Genomic DNA, 16,974 nt, shown 5'->3' on the forward strand with positions numbered 1-16,974 from the left:
CTTAATTTGATTGCGTAAGGACTAAGTTAGGGATAGGTGAAATTGGTAACTTGGAACACTCACAAGTTAGAAATTTCGTATGATTTAGGTTAAGTTGGAATACTCGACAACTTAAGTCTAAAAGTGTTTATGGTTTTATGAGAACACTCAATCACAAAACATAAACGAGAGAGATGAGTATTGAAACTATAACACTCAAGGATTGCATAAACTCACAATGTCGTGTGAATAATTGTATTGAAAACTAATATTAATCTACTTATTATTGATAATAATGTGTCCCTTATATAGGGTACAACTTATGCTAATCCAACTAGAACTAGCTATGTTTATCTACTAGTAAAACAAAACTTATCCTACTTTAATTATTATTACTCATGGGCCTAAAGATAACATGAACAACATGTTTATCTTGTAAAAAATTAAAACTATCTATACGCTAGCTATGCAACAATGTCCCTGCGCTAACCCTAATCCATGGATTGTTAAATCCTTTATGCCACGCACTTCTTGATGACTTAGTATCAGTTCTTTGTCCTCAATGCTTGTATTTACTTCCTGATCATCCTCCCCTTCTTCAAAAGGAATTGACCTCAATTCTTGTATTTGCGTGTCATCCAAGTAAGGACTTAAATCCCCCACGTTGAAAGTGCTAGCTATGCCATATTCATTTCCTATGTCGAGTTTATATGCATTGTCTCCGATTCTATCTATAACTCGAAAAGGTCTTTCATCCCGGGGCATAAGCTTATATTTACGTTTACTTGGAAAACGTTCTTTGCGTAGATGAATCCAAACCAAATCACCCTTTGCGAATACTCGTGGTTTCCTACCCTTATTGGCGTGCTGTTTATACATGCTGTTCACTTTTTCAATGCGTTCCTTCACTTGTTTATAGCTTCACCGTAGTCTGAGCATGTTTCCTAGCATCATCATGGACATACTCGGTTTTTGGTAATTCGATTAAGTCAATAGGTACATATGGGTTAACACCATATACGATCTCAAAGGGAGAATGCTGAGTTGCGTATGTAGGTGTCCTGTTATAAGCAAATTCGGCATGGCATAGCTTAACATCCCAATCTTTACCTGTCTTGCTCACCAGCCCTCGAAGTAAAGAGCCAATTGTCTGGTTTGTGACCTCTATTTGCCCGTCAGTCTGAGGGTGATGGGACGTACTAAACAAAAGTTTGGTGCCGACCAATTTCCATAAACCTTTCCAAAAGTAACTGAGAAACTTACTATCACGATCAGAAACAATAGTTTTTGGAACTCCATGCAAACGAACAATTTCTCTAAAATAAAGATTGGCTAACCCCATTGCATCCTCGGTCTTGTGGCAGGCCACAAAGTGTGCCATTTTTGAAAAACGATCAACTACAACCATGATCGAATCCTTACCCCTTTGCATTCTAGGCAAAGCCACAATAAAATCCATACTGACGTCTTCCCAAGGGAGTTCTCTGGAAGTGGGGTGTAAAGACCCTTGTGAAAAGTTCTCTTGGCACGCTGACAAGTTCCACAACGTGCTAAGACGGCTCGTACATCACCATGCATTTTTGGCCAATAGAAGTGTTCATGCAATAAATCAATAGTTTTATTGATGCCAAAATGCCCTGCTAATCCTCCTCCATGTGCTTCACGAATTAATAGCTCTCGGACGGCGCATTTAGGAATACATAATTTGTTGCCCTTGTATAAAAATCCGTCGACTAGATTGAACTGATTCGCAATACCAGGTTTCCATTCATTGTAAATCGTGTTGAAATCCGAGTCCCCTTCATAGTATTCCTTTATAATTTCGAAACCCAGAACTCTCGAATCCACCATGGCTATTAAGTTATGTTTCCTTGAAAGTGCATCCGCAACCACGTTAGTCTTACCTGCTTTGTATTTTGCGACGAAGTTGAATGATTGTAGGAATTTAACCCACTTTGCATGCCTTGCGTTAATTTTTGTTGACTATTAATGTGCCGCAATGAATCATGGTCTGAATGTAGAACGAAAGCTTGAGGCTTGAGGTAGTGGCTCCAATGGTCTAATGCACGAACCATGGCATAAAACTCCTTGTCGTACGTCGAATAATTCAACTTGCCACTATTCAATTTTTCACTGAAATAAGATATTGGCTTACCTCCTTGCGTCAGAACCGCGCCAATCCCCGTTCCACTCGCGTCACATTCGACTTCAAAAGGCTTCGTGAAGTCTGGCAATGCTAATATGGGAGTATTGCACATCTTCTCCTTCATCAATTCGAAAACCTTTTGTGCCTGTTGCGTCCACATGAATTCCCGTGCTTGGTACACTCCGTGATAGGACTCATAATGGTGCTGAAATTTTTTATGAAACGCCTATAAAACGACGCCAACCCATGAAAAGATCGTGTGTAACTGTGGTTGGTACTGGCCATGAAGCAATTGCCTCTACCTTCTTTGGATCCACCTTTATACCCTCATGCGTAACAATGTAGCCTAGGAATCTGATTTCATGCTGCATAAAATCACACTTCTCTAACTTGGCATAAAGTTTCTGTTTCTGGAGTGCCTCAAATACTTGGCGTAGATGTCCTAGGTGTTCGTCCTCGCCTCCACTGTACACCAAAATATCGTCCAAGTAAACGACCACAAACTTGCCAATGAAAGGACGAAATACTTTGTTCATCAATCTCATAAAGGTACTAGGGGCTTTCGTCAATCCAAACGGCATCACCAACCACTCGTACAAGCCATGCTTTGTTTGAAGGCGGTCTTCCATTTATCACCTTCTCTCATGCGAATCTGATGGTATCCACTTCGGAGATCAATTTTCGAAATTAGTTTGGCACCACTGAGTTCGTCTAATAAGTCATCCAAACGTGGGATAGGAAACCTGTACTTGATAGTGATATTGTTGACGGCTTGGCTATCAATACACATGAGCCATGTCCCGTCTTTCTTTGGTACCAATAGTGTAGGTACTGCACACGGGCTCATACTTTCCCGAACGTAACCTCTCTCCATTAATTCATCAATCTGTGTCTGCATCTCCTTTGTCTCTTCAGGATTGCATCTGTATGGGGGCTTGTTGGGTATTGGTGCTCCAGGTATCAAATCAATTTGATGTTCAATCCCCCTGACTGGTGGTAATCCCTGAGGTAAATCGTCGGGGAAAACATCCTCAAACTCGTGCAATAATTACTTTAACTTGCGATTCTCAACGTCAGTAAACGGCTTTATTTCCTTAGCCACGAGAACATATGCCAGCTGATGATGATGGAATTCCTTCTCAAATTGTTTCCTATTAACATACATCACTTGTTTACCTTCCTTAGGGGTACTCCTTTCCGTGGCCTTGATGTCACTGGGGTTTAATGGAAGCAAAATCCTAGTCTTTCCATCTTGTGTGACCTTGTAGGTGTTAGCCTCTCCATCATGAATGGTCTTCCTGTCAAATTGCCAAGGTTTGCCAAGCAATATATCACAAGCGTCCATAGGTGTTAGCAAAATCCTAGTCTTTCCATCTTGTGTGACCTTGTAGGTGTTAGCCTCTCCATCATGAATGGTCTTCCTGTCAAATTGCCAAGGTTTGCCAAGCAATATATCACAAGCGTCCATAGGTACGATGTCACATAAAACCTCGTCTCGGTATTTACCAATTGCAAAGTTGATTAATGTCTGTTTCCTCACCGAAACTTCGTTATCCTCATCCAGCCACTTAAGTTTGTAGGGTTTAGGGTGTCGTGTCGTTGATAATTGTAGTTTATTAACTAGACCTGCAGCTACTACATTAGCGCAACTCCCCCCATCGACTATCAGTTTACAAGTTGAATCATTCACCTTGCATCGAGTGTGGAAAATATTTTCTCGTTGCATCTCATCCACAGATTTCGAATGTAACACCCTTCTTAAGACCAAGTTGTTTTGTTCCTCCTCTTCCTCGTCACTGCTCTTAGCCCTACATTCTTGGTCACTGTCTACTTCACTCTTGCGATCGTTCTGAAAATTTTCTATCTCGCGTACATCCCTTAATGACAAAACCCGAGAAGTTGGGCACTATCTTTTGTAGTGGCCATAACCCTTGCATTTAAAGCACTGTATCTTGGGCGTGCCATCATCCAAGGTGGCTTCTTTCTTCCCTTTATCTTTCTCCATGCTGGAAGGCGTCTTGTCATCGTTCTTGCTCGCGCCTGAGGCCATGGGTAGTGGTGTTTGCTTCGATGGTGTAGAAAAGGTCTTCGAAAAGTCCTTGTTTGGTGTCCTTTTTCCCTGTGATTCTACCATCATTGCGAGCTTACATAGTTCGTGAAAAGATAGAGTTCGTTGAAGTTCTACCTTGTCACGGATTTCGTAATTTAATCCACCTAGGAATCGAGCCACAGTTTGCTCCTCTTTCTCTTCAATATCACACATGATCGTCAGTTTCTCGAATTCCTCCACGTATTGCGCAATGGTCCTCGTGCCCTGCTTCAACGTTGCTAGTTTCACATATAAAGATTGCTGATAATTATTAGGGATGAACCTTTGCCTTAATACTTTCTTTAGTTTCTCCCAAGTTTCGATCTTTTTCTTGCCTTCCCTACTGCATTGTTTCTTTAAGTTTGCGTACCATATGGCTGCGTATTTTGTTAATTTGGCCACTGCAATCTTGAATTGTTTTTCGTCGCTGGTCCCCTTGTACTCGAAGAATCTTTCTAATGCCAATTACCAATCAAGATAGATTTCGGGTTCACCTTGGCCATCATAATCACTTACTTCGAATTTGAGCCCACGATCATCATCTGCTTTGTCGTTCTTGTTATTCCTGGATTCGTGGTTGATAACCTTGAGGGTCAGCTGTGTGACCATTTCCTGTAGTGCTGCTGTTTGTTGCGCTAAGGCTTAAATCAATGGATCCTGTTGAATAATTTGATTATTTGTGTCGTTGACTCCCATGATTGTCGCACAAGCCTAGAGCTCTTGATACCACTTGATATATAACTTAATCTGATTACATAAGGACTAAGTTAGGGATAGGTGAAATCGGTAACTTGGAACACTCACAAGTTAGAAATTTCGTATGATTTAGGTTAAGTTGGAATACTCGACAACTTAAGGCTAAAAGTGTTTATGGTTTTATGAGAACACTCAATCACAAAACATAAACTAGAGAGATGAGTATTGAAACTACAACACTCAAGGATTGCATAAACTCACAATGTCGTGTGAATAATTGTATTGAAAACTAATATTAATCTACTTATTATTGATAATAATGTGTCCCTTATATAGGGTACAACTTATGCTAATCCAAATCCAACTAGAACTAGCTATGTTTATCTACTAGTAAAACAAAACTTATCCTACTTTAATTATTAGGAAAAGTTGACAAAAATAAGCCAACTTTTACCCAGTCTTCCACATTTAAGTCAACCTTTTGAAAATCCAGAGATAATACAACCTTTGCATCATTTAAGCTAAATTTAGGTCAGATTACCTGTGACTTGTTCGTAACCGGCGGTGAAAAATATTTTGATTTTTTTCCTTATTTCTTTGATTAATCTTCTCCCTCTTTCTTCTAATCTCCTCCCCCTCTCTCTCTCCTCCTCCCACTTGATCATTCGACATCACCACCACTTCTTAGTCTCCTCCTTCTTTGTCTCTTCTCCTCCTACTTCATTCACCGACACCACCACCAATCACTGCCATCAATTTATTCTCTCTCTTCTACTACAACCACCACCATCACTGACTTCTCCTTTGTAATTTCGACTTGGTGCAGTGGGTGGAAAATGGTGGTTTCGGGCTAGGGGTTTGGGTGGTTATGGTGGATTTCAGATTTGGGTTTGTGTTGGATTTTGGGGGTTTTGGGCTGGGGTTTGGATGGTTTCCGGCTGGGGGTTTTAAGGTTTAGGGTGGTTTTGGGATGGTTGACAATGGTGGTGGGACTGAATTGACAGGGTGGTGGGGCTGGGTTTGGTGCTGGTGGGGGCTGGGTATGTGGTGGTGATGGTGGGGTTGGGCTAATAGTAGTGGTGCGACTGGGTTGGTGGTAGTGGGGTCAGGTTCAATGGTGGTGGGGATAGGTTAGTGGTGGTGGAGCTAGGTTATATGGTTGGCGGTGGTTGGTGGTAGGGTTGGGTTAATGGTGGTAAGTGGTGAGGTTGGGTTAGTGGTGTTAATTAATCATAGGAAAAAAAAAGGAAAAAAAAAATAATTACAATAAACCTGCTACAACCTGTGTTAGCAGGTAACAAGAGTCCCCTGTCCTAATATTGGTTTAAATGATATAAAGGTTGTATTAACTCTGGATTATCAAATGGTTGGCTTAAATGTGGAAGACCGGGTAAAGGTTGGCTTATTTTTGTCAATTTTTCCTAATTATTATTACTCATGCGCCTAAAGATAACATGAAAATCATGTTTATCTTGTAAAACATTAAAACTATCTATACCCTAGCTATGTAACAATGTCCCTGCGCCAACCCTAATCCATGGATTGTTAAATCCTTTATGCCACGCACTTCTTGACGACTTAGTATCAGTGCTTTGTCCTCAATGCTTGTATTTACTTCCTGATCAAGAATAGAAGCAATAAGAATATTAATTGCATTTATTGCATTCATGGGATTCAAGTTGTACCAAATGAACGTAAAATTTGCATTTTTAAATGGATTTTTACTTGAAGACATCTATATGAAACAACCTCCCAAAAAAGAATGTAATGTGCTCTTGTTTGCATTAGTTTAAGATTTGTTTGGATTATTTAAGATTTTACCTATTACCTTCTTAAGAAATGTGTAAGATTGATCAAGGGCTTAAAGCTTGCCCAGCATCCTTTCATTAATCATGAATATATAGTACAAAGTTATCTTTTGCAGATTACAATCAATTTAGGTCTAAAAATAAGGAGAGAATATCTCTCAAGAATATTACCTAAAATAAGATAAATCAATTAACCCCAAAATAATCCTAACACCCCCCTTCAAGTGGGAGCATGGGAAGTAATAATGCCCAACTTGCTTAATAAATAATCAAACTGGGATTTTCCGAGAGCTTTGGTGAAGATGTCAGCAAGTTGCATATGAGTGGGAATGTAGGAGGGAGCTATGAGACCATCAGTAATTGCATCTCATATAAAGTGACAATCCACTTCGATATGTTTTGTTCGTTCATGAAAAACAGGATTCCTGGCAATATGTAACGCTGACTGACTGTCACAAAATAAATCAATGGCCTTGGGATGATGCACTCCCAAGCTCAGAAGCAAGCCTTTTAACCATTTTAACTCACAAGTGATGGCAGCCATTGATCGATACTCTGCCTCTGCGGAACTTCTAGAAACTATATTCTGCTTTTTAGTTTTCCATGAAATAGGAGATTGACCCAAAAAGACGAGCCAACCGGTCAAAGATCGACGTGTAATAGGACACGCGGCCCAATCGGAATCGCACCACCCTTGAAGAGTCAATTCACTGTCGGATCGTAACAAAATACCTTGCCCGGGAGTACCTTTCAAGTACCGTACAACCCGCAAGGCAGCTTCCCAATGTTCTGTCTTGGGTTCATGCATGAACTGAGAAAGTATGTGAACAGAATAAGCCAAATCCGGCCGAGTGACTGCAAGATAAATCAACCTGCCAACAAGTCTACGATATGATTCAGGATCAGCAAGTAATTCCCCCGATGCTTGACCAAGTTTATGATTTTGCTCAATCGGAAAGCCAACTGGTTTAGACCCTAATAAACCTGTTTCAGTGATGATATCGAGAGTATACTTTCTTTGACAAAGAAACAGACCCGAAGGACTACGAGCAACTTCTATGCCCAGACAATATTTCAGCGTACCAAGATCTTTCATATGAAAACAGTCACTGAGATAAGTTTTAAAAGCCCTCAAAGCAACGGAATCGTTCCCAGATATGATCAAATCATCAACATATACAAGTATATTGATTTGCACCGAGTCACAAGTATAAGTAAACAATGAATAATCCGAATAAGACTGAAGAAAACCATATTCTTTCAAGGCAGATACGAGCTTGGTAAACCAACATCTGGGAGCTTGTTTTAAACCATAAAGAGATTTTCGAAGGCGACATACCTTATTTGTGTGAGAAGAATTAAATCCTGGAGGAAGTTTCATGTATACTTCCTCATTAAGGTCACCATGTAAAAAGGCATTGTGAACGTCCATTTGGTGCAATTACCAATTTTTGGATGCCGCAATTGCTAAGAAAGCACGAACAGTGACCATTTTAGGCACATGAGCAAAAGTCTCATTATAGTCAATGCCTTCCTTTTGATGGTTCCCAAAAACAACAAGTCGGGATTTGAGCCGCTCCACACTCCCATCTGACTTATACTTGATACGATAGACCCATTGAGTTCCAAGAGCACGCTTGCCAGGAGGAAGATCTTCCATGGTCCAAGTACCATTATTTTCTAAGGCCCGAATTTCATCTTGCATAGATTTTCTCCAACCGTCATCTTTCATGGCTTCCTTAAATGAACGTGGCTCTTTGCCCGAAATAATAGCTGCAATAAAAGTCCGATATCGCAAAGAATAATCGTTACAATTAATGTAATGTGCTATAGGATAAGGAGTACCTGAGGGATGCTGAGGAGACGAAGTGTTAGAAGATGGAAGAGATGAACTTTTCGTAAAGAGGGTATGAGTAGCATAATCACGATGCCGAACATTAGGAATTTTCTCCCGAAAGCCACGACCCAAATTAGCATTTTGTGGCTCACTAGGCTGCTGAGGTGGATCATTAATTAACGAAGATGGGGCTGCAGAAGAAAGATGCGTGGGAGAGATATGCTGGACCTCATCCAGCCCATCTGGCGCTGGGAAACCAGCGGCCAAATCAGTGGGTGTGGACTGGGCCTCGTGTGGTCCAGCGGTATTAGCGGTATTAGGATTGGGCAGCTCACATGTTTGGGTTTGTGTTTGGCAAGGAATCCCCCCCTCAAAAGGAATATTATCAGCTGGTTTGGACAATTCTTGTACCACTATATTTTCACGAACACCACACAAATCATTTTCACATTTAGCAAAGTCATAGTGAATGTCATCGAACATGGGCACAATTTTTTCTGGGGTAATATTTGATGCAACAGGATCAAGAGAAGGGAACTCTTCTTCAAAACATTTTACATCACGCGACACAAAAAAAACCTTAGAATCCAAATCGAAAAGTTTCCATCCCTTTTGACCAAATGGGTATCCCATGAAAACACACTTACGACTTCTGCTTGCAAATTTGTCTCCTTTTGATTTTTGATCGTGGGCAAAACAGTGGCAACCAAAGGTTCGGATTGTGTTGTAAGAAGGTGGAGTATTAAAGACTATTTCGTAAGGACTTTTATTTTGGAGAAGAGGTGAAGGGGTACGGTTTATTAAATGAGCAGCGGCTAAAACACTTTCCCCCCAGAAATATATTGGCAAGTTTGCTTGAAATCTTAACGCTCTCTCGAGATTTAATATGTGTTTATGTTTTCGCTCAACCCTCCCATTTTGTTGTGGCGTCCCAACACAAGAGGTTTGAAACAAAATTCCAGTAGCATTAAAATAATCAAGCAAACACTTAAACTCAGTACTATTATCACTTTGAACCACCTTAATACTCTGTGAAAATTGTCTATCAATCATAGCAACAAAAGTCATAAACATACGGAATACCTCAGTTTTATCAATCATCAAATAAAGCCAAACAGCTCTAAAAAAATCATCAACAATAGTGAGAAAATATCGGGCACCACAAGAAGATGGATGTCTATAAGGACCCCAAAGATCACAATGAATTTTTTCAAAAATCCTAGAAGCTTTATTCTCACTTAAAGAAAATTTATCCCTTGGGTGTTTAGCACGAAAACAGATTTCACATGCTTTATTTAAACTACCCTTACAGCTACTAACAGGAGGAAGAAGCTTCACTACTTTTTCAGACGGATGACCCATTCTCTTGTGCCACAACTCCAATGTAGAAGAAACTGCATGTACGGAAATCTGTTGCTTCGGTTTGGCTCCTTGAAAGTAGAAAAGTCCATCTCGTCTAACACTCGTTCCAATCATCTCCCTCGACCGGTCCTGTATAGCACCAGAATTAGAAGTGAATTGTACAGTACATTGTAAATGATCAATTAATTGCGATACAGAAATTAAATTGCAGTGTAATTTCGGAACAAAAAGCACGTTATTAAGGGTTATTTTGCTCGATAAATAAACCAAGCCCTCTTTTGTTGCTGTCACAGTCTTCCCATTAGGAAGACCCACAGGACATGAAACCTTGTGAACATCATTAAGCCATGAATCTATACAACTAACGTGCCTTGAAGCACCAGTATCTATTATCCACATGTGACTATCAAACGCACCCGTTAATCGATCGTCAGGAATTCTAGTGTTACCAATGAAGCCAGCCAAGACCTTCCATTGCTCGGCAGAGAAGACTTGCGAATTGGACTGAGATGATTGCCCAACTAAAGAGGGAGAAGAGGCAGTGCTGCTGCCCGTAGCTGCTGCGTTGGCCCGGACAAAGCCGCGGCCTCTTCCAGCGGGTGGTGGTGGTTTCCCACGGGATGCTCCTCCTTGAACCTTAGATTGATTGTGCCACCACTCAGGGTAGCCAATTAACTCAAAACAACCAGACACGAGATGCCCGGATTTCTTGCAATGCGAACAAGTGAGATGAGACTTGTCCTGCTTATCTCGTTGGTCAGCAGAAGAGTCGGACTTGGTCCCCCCTGGTGGCGTCCGTACAGCGAAACCCATGGCTTCTGGTGGTTTGTCGTCCGGCAAGGACTTGGCTAGACGAACCCTTTCATCTTGTACCACCAACTGGTAGGCACGGTCGAGAGAAGGCAGAGGATCATGAGATAAAATGTTGGCACGAACCTGAGCAAAATATTCAGTATACAAGCACATTAGAAATTGATGGAGTCGCGTATTTTCACGGCGTTTTTCATGCTCCACCCCTGTTGTACAAGTGCTGCAACAGGAGCATGTAATTAAAGGCTCGTAATTGTTCAATTCTTCCCACAAAGATGTTAATTTGCCAAAATATGTGGCAACTGACATGAGTTTCGGTTGTTCACAACGGGTGATGGACGATTTGAGTTGTTGAATACGGGGGCCATTAACAATGGCAAACTGAGATTTAAGGGTATCCCACAGGCGTTTAGCGTCTGGGTATTTGGACAGAGTAGCCTTGATTTCTGGGTCAATGGTGTTCATGAGCCACGAAATTAACATGGCATGTAATGTATTCCAATCATCTTTCGTACAAGAAGTAGAAGGAGAAGAGATTGAGCCGTTTAGGAAGACGAATTTTCGTCGAGCCTCCAACGCGGTTTGTATATCGTTAGCCCATTCATCGTAATTTTCGCCGCGAAGGCGAGTCGGAGTGATAAAATCACCTGGACGGTCGTGAGGACCAAGGTAATATGGGGAAGTGGTGTCTATGCGTGGTGGGGGTGGTGGCGGTGGCGGATTTTTGATCGCCAGCTATTGTTAAAGGTTTTTAAGTTTCCTGAGCGACTGATACCATGTAAGATTGATCAAGGGCTTAAAGCTTGCCCAGCATCCTTTCATTAATCATGAATATATAGTACAAAGTTATCTTTTGCAGATTACAATCACTTTAGGTCTAAAAATAAGGAGAGAATATCTCTCAAGAATATTACCTAAAATAAGATAAATCAATTGACCCCAAAATAATCCTAACAAAATGGCTATTAGTAAGTTGATAAGAAACTCTAATCTAACTTGTTTTTGAAACTAATATGTTTTCGAAATAAAAGATTTTGGGTAATGTCTTTATAATTGGAAAAGAATGGTTGAACTTTAGAAATTCATAGTATAATTGGAAAAACTATCTTGGTTCTCTTAAATAAGTTGGCTAGATAGATAGATAAAAAAATGTGAGTTTTTGAGCCTATTAGACTGACACATCTGAATCAGTCTTTACTTTTTTTTTTTCTTGTGTGATAGTTCCTCAATGAAGTGTGGCTCTTAAGCTTGACTCAGTGCTCTTTGAGACTTTTGTGACAAATGCTATGAAGAAATTATTTAGGCGTTCTTATCATTTTTTAGCCTCATATATTTTATTTCATATAATATTTCCCTTTGTTTTGCCCTTCTTAAAAATCCATGTTTAGTTGCTAACCATACATTACAAACATGCAGCCTCCTACATATTATACCCAAGCTTGGCTAAGGGGAGTTATTATATTGAGTTTGTATTGTAAGTTTGCTTTATAATGGAGAAATATGGAAAGACAACAGAAAAAAAAAAACAAGGGTGATGAAATTGAGAAAATTATTATTGAAAAAAAAAAGTTTGAAAATCATAGAAAGGTGAAAATGCTATAAAATATCCACATAAGTGTTGAAATTGCATTACTTGTCCAGGATATGGTGAATAATATGAAATAAAAAAAGAGTTGGAGTTTGATGTTTATCATATAAATGGAGTTTGTTGTGACTGAAACATCACAAGTCATGTATATTTTTTTCTGCTCCCTTTAGCTTGGCTTCTTTTAACTCCACATTTCTAAATATTATCCCTACCCTTTAATCGTAGCCATATTACAACCCTTTACAAGCACTTTTAATCTTTATGCGTCTTGTCGCTCTTAAAGTGGAGAATTGAGACGATAGTCAAGTTTGAAGAAAATTACTTTATTTTGAGTCAACTTGGTTACATGTTTGAGGGAATATTATTTGACCCTAAGCACATGAGAGTAGAGTGTTTAAATTTATACCTATAAGGGTCAATCTATTGAATTTCATGTATTCACAAGGTTAAAGGCATGCTAGCTATTTTCCAGTTGCAGATAAAATTATTTGTCCATGAAGTTTCTACTTATCTAATTTAGTTATTTCGTCTAAAGAAATTTGAGGTGGTGAATTACATCTTGCATTTAGTTTACTCTTAGTGGTATTTTGATCAAGGACGACCAAAAGCTAAGTGTGGGCAATTTGAGAAGTGTCTATTTGTACATATTTTTACCATTTAATATAATACTTTTAATGTCGTATGTTGAGTTATGTAGGTTAAAAATTATACTTCTAGGATATTTTGATTTCATCACTTGATAATTGTTTTTTGTGTTTAAAAGATGAATTTGGGTCTATATTAATTATTTAGTGATAACGTATTTGAATAACGTTTGGAAAGATGCCCTAAATTCGAGTAATACTAATTCAGCAGGGATGATATTGTATTTTTGTTATATCTCACTCATACAGAGTCAAAACGAGACAATTCAAGTGGCTACGAAAAGCTGAGATCGAGAACTACAACTACTTAGAAGAAAGCAAGAGCTAATTCATCTGTTTACTGGGTCAAAATTACATTATCGAGAAGCAACCCATATTGATGCAATTGTATTGAGTTGAATATTAATGACCCACATGTATCACTTGTACTCACCAACAAGCTTCCAACCCCAATACGTACACACTAACAACAAAGCAAAAAGGACAAAAAGGCCCAAGTATTCATAAAGAAAAAAAGAAAGAAAGAGTGAGTAGTGGAGATCAAAAGAAGAAACCCATTGTTTCTTGTTGGGCTACAAAAATACCACGTGGTATTGAAAGAAAAGGAGGGTTTTTATAGAAGACCCACAAGAACAACAATAATAAAAGGGAGAGATAAGTAGGGCTATTCAGAGTGAGGTATGGACCGCACCAAACCGTTTTTTTTTGCGGTTTGGGTTGGTTTGCGGTTTCAAAATTGCGATTTGGGCTACGATTTCAAGCAAACCGCGATTTGCTGTTTGGGTTGAGTTTTGAGTTTTTGTAAACCGAAACCGCAACGTAAACCGTAGTTTTTTATTATATAATTTTTTAATATTTATTTTATCTATTTTTGATTTTTTTTAAAAAATACACTTGTTGACACTTGACAATACTATACGCTATTAGGTTAGGTTAATGGTTTTGCCTCTTTGGCTCTTCGCAAATTGCAAGTTCGCAATCATATACATTCTGCTGCTCATTCTCATCTACTCACTATTGCTTATTTGCTCCTCTAATCCTCTTCCAAATCTCGTGAATACACATCTGTTGCTCTAAGATAGTGAGATCTCCCCACATTCTCATCTGTCCCAAGAAGCTTTAATCCCCTGCATCACGTGACTCTGCGAGGCTACAACTGCAGATTGCTCTAGGGTTTTTCGAACTTGCAGACTGCTCAGGTCATCTCTCTCCTCCTTTCTCACTTCCTTGAATTATGATGTTTATTTTTTCATTCTTGATTGTTTATCTTAATTTATTTTATCAATTCCTTGAATTATGAATTTATTATTCTTGCTGTTAAATGTGTTAATTGCATCGATTTTTCACTCTTGATTGGTTATCTTAATTTATTTTATCAATTCCTTGAATTATGAATATATGATTCTTGGTGTTAAATGTGTTAATTGCATCCTACTCATAACCATCTTCTTTTTCCCTTTTTTTTCTAATATTTCAGTTTATGCTAGATTTCAAGTCGTCCTTTGTCTTCCACAACGGAGTCAAGTAATGGGTCTTGCAATGTAAGTTATCTAGTATTTTATTTTCTATTACCCTTCAATTTATTTTCTTCAAATTGTCGTGGCATTAATTTGTTTAATAATCTAACTTGTGTAAACTTGTACTATGAAAATTTTAGATGGACACTACTTCAGAGGATACCCCAAAAATAGTTGGAACTTCCCTTGATGGATATGAAAATGAGGAGATAGAAGGATTTATTGATAAAGTAGAAAGGGAGACAACAAAAAACTGCACAAAAGAGGAAGTCCACTAAAGAACGATTAAATATATGGGATCGATTCACCAAATTCATTGCAAAAGGTCAGGGAAGGTGTAAGTGTAACTACTGTGGTACGCCATACAAGTGTGCTCCTAGAGTAAATGGCACTAGCACTTATAGAAAACACTTGTATAAATGCTCAAAATTTCCCTTGAATAAATGCAAACAACCAGAGCCTAATCAAACTCAACAAACCTTTCAGTCTTTTGTAAATGAAGATGGGGAGCAGGAGGGTAGTGTGAAATTTTTATTTTAAATTAAGACAAGTGTAGGAAAGGTTTATCATTCATGGTCATAATAGATGAGCTTCCATTTAGGTTAGTCGAACGGCAAGGATTTAGACACTTTTTCTCACTGATGACTAATAAATTTCACATCCCTTCTCCAATTACTGTTGCTAGAGATCGTTATGAGATATTTATGGAAGAAAGAGTGAAATTGCACACCTTTTTAAAGACTAATTGTAGAAAAGTATGCCTCGCAACAGACACATGGACATCGATACAAAAGATTATTTATATGTGTCTTACCGCTCATTTATCGATAATGATTGGAAACTAAACAAGAGAATATTGATTTTTTTCATATCAAGTCATAAAGGTGAAGCTATTGGAAAGGACATTGAGAAATGCTTGCTTGCTTGGGGTATTGAGAATGTTATGACTGTTACGGCAGATAATGCAAGTTCAAATGATACCGCTATTGTTTATCCGAAAAAAAGACTCAACAATTGGAGGACAAGTGTTGTGAAAGGAGAGTTTTTGCATGTAAGATGTATTGCTCATATCATGAACCTAGTTGTCACTGATGGTGTGAAACTAGTTAGCGATTCACTTCATAGAGTTCAAAATGCTGTAAGATTTGTTAGGTCATCCTCCAATAGAGTTGAGAAGTTCAAAAGATGTGCTGTTGTAGAGAAAATTTCAACTCAAAGCATGTTGTATTTTGATGTTCCAACTCGATGGAACTCAACTTACTTGATGTTGAACACAGCGATAAAATTTATAAATTCCTTTGAAAGATTTGATGGTGAAGACAATCATTATCATGATGATCTTTGGGATGTCAACGGTTATGGGAATGGGTTAGGGAAGCCTGTATTTGAGGACTGGGATCATGTGAAGAACTTGATAATATTATTGGAGGCTTTCTATAGTTTGACTTTGCGTGTCTCAGGTTCATTGTATGTTACTTCTGACACTTATTTTCATGAGGTAACAGATGTTGATTGTCTATTGAAACAATGGTGTGACAGCTCCAATGAAGATTTTAAAAGTATGGCTCTTAAAATGAAATAAAAGTGTGATAAGTATTGGGGTGATCCTACAAAATTTGATGTGATGCTATTTTTGTCTGCTGTACTTGATCCACGATATAAATGGGAATGGGAGTGTGTGGAGTATGGGATCTATCAAATGTATGAAACTGACGTAGCTTTAGTTGTTTGCACTCGAGTGAAAAAGGCTTTTAGGGACATCTTTTATGAGTATAGCCATAGGGACTCACTAGGAGCCAATCGACCAACTTGTACTCAAACCGGGGTTCCCTATTTTATTGGGGTAGGTGTTGAAACAAGTAAAGAGAACAAGGCAATTATAAGGGCTCGATATAAGAAACTTAAAGCCACCAAAGAGGACGGGGATTCCAAATCAGAGATAGAAAAGTATTTAGATGAGGAAACTGTAGAAGATGTCGATGATTTTGATATATTGGAACGTTGTAAAACCAATACATTACGATTTCCTACTCTTTCACTCATAGCTCATGATGTTTTGGCTATTCCTGTTTCGACCGTCGCATCTGAGAGTGCTTTTAGCACCGAAGGTCGAGCTCTTGACCATTTGGGAGTTCATTAACTCCTAAAATAGTGGAACTCATTTGTGGTCAAGATTGGCTTCGAACCTCCCCCGTTGATGTTGAAGAGAAAATGGAGGAGATTGAAAAACTAGAGAGTGGTATGTGATTTTTGCCCCCTTTTAACTTTGTTCAGTTGATGGTTACTTGTTTTTTCTTCTCACTATTTATTTACAATCCTTATTGCTTTCTTTAGATATCTTGAAGATTAGTTTAGCACCTTCTCCCATTGTTATTGACTGAGCTTGGACACTTTCGAACTTGAACACTTGCTGTTGTTATACTGCTGTTGTATGGTGCTGTTGTATGCTGCTGTTGGTATGTTGTTGTTGTTATTGTTATTTCACTATTTTGATAATG

General features: G+C 38.8%; 2 protein-coding genes across 2 annotated transcripts; one reads left to right on the forward strand and one right to left on the reverse strand.

The window, feature by feature from the left end:
- Nucleotides 1–1,377: 1,377 nt before the first annotated feature.
- LOC125495607 (uncharacterized) lies at nucleotides 1,378–1,830 on the reverse strand. Its single transcript, XM_048640375.1, has one exon. It carries the CDS (start codon nucleotides 1,828–1,830, stop codon nucleotides 1,378–1,380), a length of 453 nt encoding a protein of 150 aa, XP_048496332.1.
- A 13,421-nt stretch (nucleotides 1,831–15,251) lies between these two features.
- On the forward strand, nucleotides 15,252–16,616 carry LOC125495608 (zinc finger BED domain-containing protein RICESLEEPER 2-like). The gene is made up of 2 exons (XM_048640376.1): nucleotides 15,252–15,974; nucleotides 16,062–16,616. Exons 1-2 carry the CDS (start codon nucleotides 15,252–15,254, stop codon nucleotides 16,614–16,616), a joined length of 1,278 nt encoding a protein of 425 aa, XP_048496333.1.
- The last annotated feature ends 358 nt before the right edge of the window (nucleotides 16,617–16,974 follow it).

The sequence above is a fragment of the Beta vulgaris genome, chromosome 3 (genome assembly GCF_026745355.1).
Source record: "Beta vulgaris subsp. vulgaris cultivar EL10 chromosome 3, EL10.2, whole genome shotgun sequence".
Lineage (NCBI taxonomy): Eukaryota > Viridiplantae > Streptophyta > Magnoliopsida > Caryophyllales > Amaranthaceae > Beta > Beta vulgaris.

Excerpts from the sequence above, each read along its gene's own strand:
- LOC125495608 (XM_048640376.1), top strand. The coding sequence starts at position 15,252 with ATGGACATCGATACAAAAGATTATTTATATGTGTCTTACCGCTCATTT. Across the intron at positions 15,975-16,061 it reads CTGACACTTATTTTCATGAG|TGTGATAAGTATTGGGGTGA; the intron begins GTAACAGATGTT and ends ATGAAATAAAAG.
- LOC125495607 (XM_048640375.1), bottom strand. The coding sequence starts at position 1,830 with ATGGTGGATTCGAGAGTTCTGGGTTTCGAAATTATAAAGGAATACTAT.